Below are 8,590 nucleotides of genomic sequence, written 5' to 3' on the forward strand. Positions count from 1 at the left end.
GTTGATTTGAAATGTTCAAATTGACAAGAGGTATTTTGATTATATATGATATAATCGGTACGATGTATAAGATACATCGAGTGGAGGATTGATGTAAATGAGATTTACATTAAGTACCATGGAATAGAAAAAGGAAAACTATGGTTATATGTTTCATGAGATGAAATATTAAAACTATAGGTTATAAATATAGTATGATAAGTTTCTTATCATTTATATTTATAATAATATTAATTATTAGATAATTAATACTTTTTCTTTTAAATAACCAAAGTTAGTGGGTGGTTATTGGATCATGGTAACCGTGAGTTTAAAAGGAAAGTGGTTTCCTATTTTGAAAAGGAAGCTTTACAAATGATTGAAAAAGTATTTTGAGTTTTCTCTCCGCAAAAAAGAGAGTCACGGTAGTTGTCAAGTAAATACAGATTTACTAAACGACGGCTGGGCTAGCTAAACGATCGTGCAGTGGCGAGCTAAACGATCGTGAAGTATTTACTAAATGATCGCATAGTTTTGCTAGACGATCGCTGGCCAAGGTAAACAATCGTGTAAAGTCTGTACGCAACAGACCCAGCTAAACGATAGACTAAATGATCATATAGCTTTTGCTAGATGATCGCATAGCTTTATCTAAATGATTGGGCATCAACCTATACGATAGGTCTTCGCCATCTCCCACTTGTCCAGTCGTGTACGTGATCGTTGTTTCCTCCATTCATCTGCCTCATACCAAGTTCAACTGAGCCCACCCTCTGGATTCTTACACCGAGAATGCCAAGGTCGCCTTGTTTGTGGTGTCAAACTAACTTGACACCGTCGAGGTTTTCTAGAGGCCGTTCGTGGTGCTGTGGAGGCCGTTCGCTGTTGCGGAGGAGATCATAACCGAGGAGATCATTGACGATCAGCGCAAAGTGTTCGTGTGGTGTTGCGATCGTGTAGATCGAGCACTCGTGGTGCTGTTGTTCGATCAGAGTCACGCAACGGAGCATGGAGACGCATCCTCATATGTGTGTAGAGTTTAATCTCTGTTTTTTTAGTGTATTCATGCTGTAATTTCTCTGTATGATTTGCATAATTGCTTGTTTTGTATTCAAATGTAAATATATGTTCATTCATGATTGTAATTTGGAATATTCTTGTTCCGCTGCTCATGGAAATCTCGCTTCCGATTTCCTTCAGATGTAACCAATCATCCCTTGTCCACGAATATACGTCTGAACACTTTGGGACCAACGAAGAAAATTATCCCCATTAAATTGAATGGTAGTTATTTGGACAGTGGGACTAGTTGAATGGACACGATTGTCGCAAACTCTAGTGATGGGTGCCTTAGTGTCCGACATATCGTTGAAGAAACAAAGACCCAAAAAATAAAACCAATAGATCTGGAAAAAAAAACACCAAACAGAGGCTAAACAGACCAGCAACTTGATGAGACAATCGACAGATAGCTGCAGTTGATAGATGATGACGATGGATGGCGTTGAGCAGCAAAAATGACGGTTGACGACGCAGACAAGGTCGGATGGCAAAGACAACCAACGAACGAGTGTTCAAATTGAAAAAATGCGACCAAAAAACACCGGAGATGTGACGTTCGACGAAAATGCTTCAGATTACCGACGGCAGCGGCGAACAAACAGAAACTAATCAACAACGGCAGTGATGATAGAAGGTAGGGTGTTTTTAGGTATTAAAAAAAACTAGGATTTTTTTTGGGTTTTTAATGTTTCAAAACCTTTGAAGCTCTGATACCATGCTGAAAAATATTATTTTCTCTTATTTCTCTTAAGAGGAAAGAGTTTCTTAAATAGAAGAAGTACCGAATTACAAATAAGGAAAGAATAAAAGATAGCAAATATAATACCATAAATACAATAGAGAATTTCATAATAAAGGAAATAATCAATAGATAGGGACAATAAACCTTCAAATATCTCCACGATTATATGATATTGTCTACTTTGAGCATAAATCTTCATGGTTTTACTTTTAGTTTTACCCCAAATAGCTTCATACCATTGGAGATAGTTATCCTCTATTATAAACCCATGATCATCCCGTATTTAACTGAAGTGGGATTTTATCGCATTCCTAAAAATCCTCCCGTCGAATAAAGGTCCACTGGTCTTCCTTCATATAGTCATTTGATATCTGAATTATACTTGAGCACACCACTAACTCAACCATAGAGTAGTCATCCATCCCAATAATGCTTAAGCACACTACCCATCTGAAGGCTCAAAACCATGAACGAATACTCCGACCATGACTACATCTTCTAAGGCTCACACTTCTTTGTTTGATATTCGAGGATTGCATTGAAGGGCATGTCTCTAATACCAATTTGTTAGGACAAGGGGCTTCTAAATATCTCCACGATGATATGATATTGTACACTTTGGACATAAATCTTCATGACTTTGCTTTTATTTCACCCCAAAAAAGTCTTATACCATAGGAAATAGTTGTTTTCTCTTAAATAAACCCATGATCATCCCCTTATTTAAGTGATGCGGGACTTTGAACTCATTCCTAACAAGTTTCTCACATACATTTTCATAAAAAGCTTCATATTTTTGTCCAAAAAAACTATTTTTTACACAGTTGATCAATATGTTATTCAACACATTTTGAACACTTGTTTAAATTTGGATATCAACTTTTTAAATCTGTTGTCAAACATATATTTGAAAACACTAAACAACATAAAATACAACAACCCGAAATCCCTTCAACTTCAACGTACTTAAGCTCCCATTGAGCGTGAGATCCCCTCATTTCCATAAGCAAGCTTTTCTGGAGCTTTGATTGAACTCAATACAACGTTGAAAAAATCATCTTGAGTTCTCTATGTGATTTATTGTACTAATCACAACATTTCAACAAATCCTAATGACTGAAACAAACTCACAATTGGAAAATATAAAGCTTTTTAATTATAATACGTTAAGGCCTAGACAATTCTTAAACTCTCCGAACAAGTTAAAGGAACTCATCTCACAGAAAATTACAACATTAAAAGTTGTCATATTACTATTAAAACTCAAAATCTTACGCCCTTATAGTAATGGATATATCACAAATCATCTAAATCTTTTTAAATATTTTTTTTCACTCTTCCCATGTTAGTTCTAATGTTGTCATTTTTCTTCTTATTATTCTTATCATTATTTTAGTACAATAATTTTTCGGATGGAAGATTGACATTCTAATACATGTTAAGCTACTTTAACTTCTAATATTAATTACAACTTGAACTATTGAATAGAACCCAAAAAAAAAAAAATGTAGTAGAAATTAACATGAAGTTGAGATCTCCTTTTATCCTAATACTATGGTATAGTAAATCATTGTATTACCTACAAACTTAGGAATCTAATTAAAAAACAAAAATGCGTTTTCTTTTTATTCCATATCTCCTAAAAAACTCTGGATCAAGTCAACCTTAAATTTCAAATTATTTATGCACCCAAAGATTGAGGAATGGGACATGGTAAAAATAATTATATATATATACGAGTCCCCATCTTACGAATTTTCAAAATTAATTAAGTTTGCATAAACTTCTGAGCTTTTTAAATATCTGCCAGCTAAAATCATCACAATAGAAGATGGAGCTGTCATTATTAATGTTTTTTTTAACAATATTTAATTTTATTATAAGTTTGGTTACCCTTGTAGGCCACATTCATCTTCAACAACTAAACCCTATAAATACCCTAAAACCCCATCTCCAATTCTCCCACACCAAGCTAGTCCTCACTCAAGAATAATTAGTTTTTGGTTTCCATTGAGTTTCAAGACATCAAACTATGGCTTCCAAAGCTACCGTCTCTCTCTCATATCTCCTCGCTCTCAATCTCCTTTTCTTCTCCTTCGTCTCCGCTCAAGATGACCGAAAGTGCCCAATAGATGCTCTTAAGCTCGGTGTTTGTGCGAAATTGCTCGGCGGTGTTGTCGATGTTCAGATCGGCAAGACTTCTTGCTGCCCTCTGATCCAAGGGCTTGCTGATCTTGATGCTGCTGTGTGCCTATGCACTTCTCTTAGAGCCAATGTGTTGGGAGTGAGACTCAACATCCCCGTCGACCTCTCCCTGATTCTCAATGGCTGCAATAGGAATATTGCAAAGGGCTTCGAATGCTAAATTTACCCTCTTTTCCTTCAGTAACCATTTCAATGTTTTTGAATAGTGTTCCAATTTTATCTTGCTTGTTTGCTTTCCTGTGGTCATTTCCTTTTGAGTTTGGTCAATAAGTTCACCAATTGCTGATTTTATCGATGAGTAAAAAATGTTAGAACATCAAGAATTTGATATATCATTTCTATATTATTATTTCCATATAATTCTTCCTCAATATTTTGTATAAGTACTTCTTCCAAAAGCTTGATCATTTGATTAAGGGGTATATCGACATTTTTGTTCACTTATTTTCATTGATGTTGTTTACATAAACTGTAATGGAAACAAAAAGCAATTGTCATTAGAAAATTTTTATTTTCTTTGACAATATGTGGATAAAGGTATCAATTCTTTTACTTTGAAGCTGATAGTAAAAACAATATTTCAGTTTGAGCTATACTTATTTTGACTAATTACAAAGTATTAGCTTTTATTTGGAATACAAATGAATTATGTATGACTACCAGAAGACCCTTTTAAATTTCTAACCAATTTAAGTAAAGATGACGCTACAAAAACTTTAAAGCCATTTTTTATTTTTTTATTTACTTACTCAATTTTTGTTTTATTTTTTATTCTTTTTTTTTATTGTTGATGGGATTTTCGTAACTAATTTAAAAAATAAATGTAGAATATTATAAATATTAAATAATAATCTGGTTGAAAATTAGACATGTTTTAATTAGATAAGTTATAGATGAATTAATTTATGAGAGTTAAGAAAAATTAAAGGATGAGAGTTAATTAAGTATGTTAATATAAGAGTTAATTAAGTATGTTAATATAAGAGTTAATTTAGTAGAGTTTCACATGAATTAAGTATGAGACTTTAACGGTTCAATGTATGTTTAATAAGGGTGTGAGTTATGTATTTAAATTTGGCCATGATAATCCTATAAATAGGATTGACATTTACATTGTTGATGCAACCAAGTGTGTAGAGAAGAACATGCGAAGAGAGTTCAATTAGAAGTGTGAATCAAGTTTGAAGAGTCTTTCAATTAAAAGTATTCTTTCTTCCTTTTAAATAATCTTTTGTTGGTTGTTTATTTATGAGTGTCCATAACACGCTTCCAACAATCCTTCGTATTATACTCATCTAATTCAACTTTCAATTCGTCATAATTTTTTTTTTCCAAAGATACTTTTCGTTGAGATTATTATGTTTTGTTGAAAAAGAAAATAGATTTAATTTCATAATAGTAAAAAAAATTTAAAAAAAAAAACTCATTAATAAAAATCAAATTTGGGCATAATGCCAATTTCAAATTGTGTATCTCTCACTGTCATCGTCTCTTCATTTCGCTCTTGTTGGCTAGGAAACAAAAATTTGTGCCTTCACTCTTATTGCGATTTTTGTTTCCTCTGTATTTCATCAGACATTTTTCTTTCAGCCGCTTATGGGAAAATGAAGATGGATTCATGAGGTAGAGTTTGAAATGGTGTAAAGGACTTTTGCTCATCAAATGGATTATTGTTGGATTTGGGTTTGAATTCTCAAGGGAAGCCATGAAGAATATTTATGTAGAGGTTAAAAAAAAAGAGAGAGAGACAAAAAGAACAGAAACAGTGCACGTTCTAAACGTGAGAGAAAGAAGTGTAAATAATAATAATAATAATAGTTTTCTAATCATATATTAGAGTGATTAGGAATCAAGAAGTGCACCCGAATATCTCAATTAGGTTGATATATCCTTAACAACCTCTTCATAGCCTAGATCCTATTGAAAGCATTGATAAGTCCACTCTAAATTCACTCTAAATCTCACAAACTTTTAAGAGAAGAAACTTGTTCTCTTACAAAACTCAAGAACGCACAAGAGAAGAATATTGTTCTCTTGAAACTCAGTTTCTTTGCAAACATCAATTTGCTTCTGTTGATTTTGATTCTTTTTCTCTTGCATACAAATGAACTCTTTATATAGTACTCAAGAGACACTTCCTAAAAGATACAAAATAAAAGTACATGTATACAATATCATTCGTGTACTTGAACAATTACATGTATCTAGAAATGCATGTATCTTGAAATTAGAAATGTATCTAGGAATGTGTTATCCACAATGTATCTAGCTTATTAATTTCTAACATGTCCCCTTAAGCTAGACATCCCTGACTCCGAGCTTCTCTTTCATTTTCAAGAATAAGTTTGTCTTTAATGCTTTTGTGAATATGTCTGCAACTTGATCTTGCATCTTGCAATACTTGATATATACTTCTCCATCTTTGATCAATTCCTTGATGAAATGATACTTGATCTGTATATGTTTACTTCTTCCATGTAAAACTGGATTCTTCAAAAGTGAAATAGATGATTTATTGTCACATATATGACTGTCCCTTTCTCTTGAGGACACTTCAATTCATGTAGTACCTTTCTATGCCAAAGCACTTGACAACTAGCTGCAGATAAAGAAATGTATTCAACTTCCGTTGTTGACAATACTACAACATCCTGCTTCTTTGATGCCCACGAAACTGCTCCAGAACCAATATTAAATACATACCCAGAAGTACTTTTGAAATCATCAATATTTCCTCCCCAGTCACTATCACCATAGCCAACAAGAACGTTATCCATATTCCTTTTATAGTGGATTCCATGATCAACAGTTCCAAGAATATATCTAAGAACTCTCTTTCTAGGTTTCCAATGACTTCTCTTTGGTGATGCCATAAATCTACTCAATAAACTTACTGAGAACATAAGATCAGGTCTAGTTGTAGTTAAATACATTAAACTTCTAACAAGACTTCTATAGATGGTGGCATCAAAAGCTTCACTATCATCATGCTTTGCTTAACTTTAAACCCAGTTCCATAGGAGTACTAGCAAGATAAGTATTCTCCATTTTGAATTTTATCAACAAATCTTTTGCATACTTCTTTTGGAAAATTGCAATCTCATTATCACCTTGTTTAACTACAATACTATGAAAGTAATGAAGTAAACCCATATCAGTCATCTCAAATTCTTTCTTCATGCTCTCTTTGAATTCGTCAGTCATCATGTTTAAATTTTCCGTAAAGATTAAATCATCAAGAAATTACCATTTTCGTCTTCTTTGATGTAGAGAGCATATTCATATGGACATCTTCTAAAACCATCATTCAAGAGAAAATCATCGATACATTTGTACCAGGCTCTTGGTGCTTGCTTTAGCCCATACAATGCTTTTTTCAATCGACACACCTTATTTTCTTCTCCAATTTTGGCATAACCAGGGGGCTGCTCAACATAAATTTCATCCTCTAAATACCCATTTAGAAATGCTGACTTGACATCAATTTGATGAACTTTCCAGTTATTTTATGCTTCAAGAGCTAACATCAAACAAACAGTCTCCAAGCAAGTTATGGTGCAAAAACTTCTTCATAATCTACATCAAACTTTTGTTTGTAACCTTTTACGAGTTACTGGTGCAAAAATTTCTTCATAATCCACACCAAACTTTTGTTTGTAACCTTTTACTACGAGTCTGGCCCTGTATTTCCGCGCTTCTCCATTTTGTTTCAATTTTGTTCTATAAATCCATTTGACTCAAGAGCTTTTCTATTCTCTGGTAATTTGACTAACTCACATGTCTCGTTTCTATTGCATCAATCTCCTGATCCATGGCATCTTTCCATTTCTCATTTTGAATTGTTTCTTCAAAGTATATAGGATCAACATCTGCAAATAAAGAAAAATCAGCATGTTCATCATCTTGTATCTTCTTTAAGTATTATAGATCTCTTGAATATTTCTTCTCTTCCTTGGAGTAGTTTCTTCATCACTTGTGGAATGTGATAAAGAAGGTGAAGTCAGTGGTTGAGTCTCTTTAAGCTCCAAGTCTCGAGCATCTTCTTTGTCATTCATGTCAACAAGTAATGGATTTTGGTCTTTATTTGGTGCATCCTATTGCCAGAATTTTACATCATCGAACTTGACATCTCGACTAATAATAACTTTCTTACTTACAGGGTTATATAATCTGTAAGCCTTGGAGTTCTCACTGTACCCAACAAAAATGCATTTTTCTGGTTTATCATCTAGTATACCTCTTTTCTTATCTGAAATATGAGAGTAAGCAATACACCCAAATACTCTTAGGTGACTAACAGTTGGTTTCAATCCGCTCCCTGCTTCTTGAGGAGTAATACCTTGTACACTTTTAGTTGAAGCTCGATTTAGGAGATAAACGGCACAAGTTACTGCATCTCCCAACAATTGATTTGGAAGCTTCTTGGCCTTCAACATACTTCTTGCAAGTTCTATTATTATTCTATTTTTTCTCTTTGCAACTCCATTTTGTTGAGGAGTTCTTCGAACAGTCTTCTGATGCTTGATTCCATTTTCCTTCAAGAAATATGCAAAGACTATATATTCTCCTCCATGATCCAAACGCAATGCTTTCAATTTCAAG

At 33.4% G+C, this 8,590-nt stretch overlaps 1 protein-coding gene across 1 annotated transcript; it reads left to right on the plus strand.

Annotated features, from left to right (window-relative positions):
• Nucleotides 1–3,815: 3,815 nt before the first annotated feature.
• On the plus strand, nucleotides 3,816–4,148 carry LOC120068359 (pEARLI1-like lipid transfer protein 1). Its single transcript, XM_039020095.1, has one exon. The coding sequence runs from the start codon at nucleotides 3,816–3,818 to the stop codon at nucleotides 4,146–4,148; it is 333 nt and encodes a 110-aa protein (XP_038876023.1).
• The last annotated feature ends 4,442 nt before the right edge of the window (nucleotides 4,149–8,590 follow it).

Source organism: Benincasa hispida, chromosome 12 (genome assembly GCF_009727055.1).
Source record: "Benincasa hispida cultivar B227 chromosome 12, ASM972705v1, whole genome shotgun sequence".
Classification (NCBI taxonomy): domain Eukaryota; kingdom Viridiplantae; phylum Streptophyta; class Magnoliopsida; order Cucurbitales; family Cucurbitaceae; genus Benincasa; species Benincasa hispida.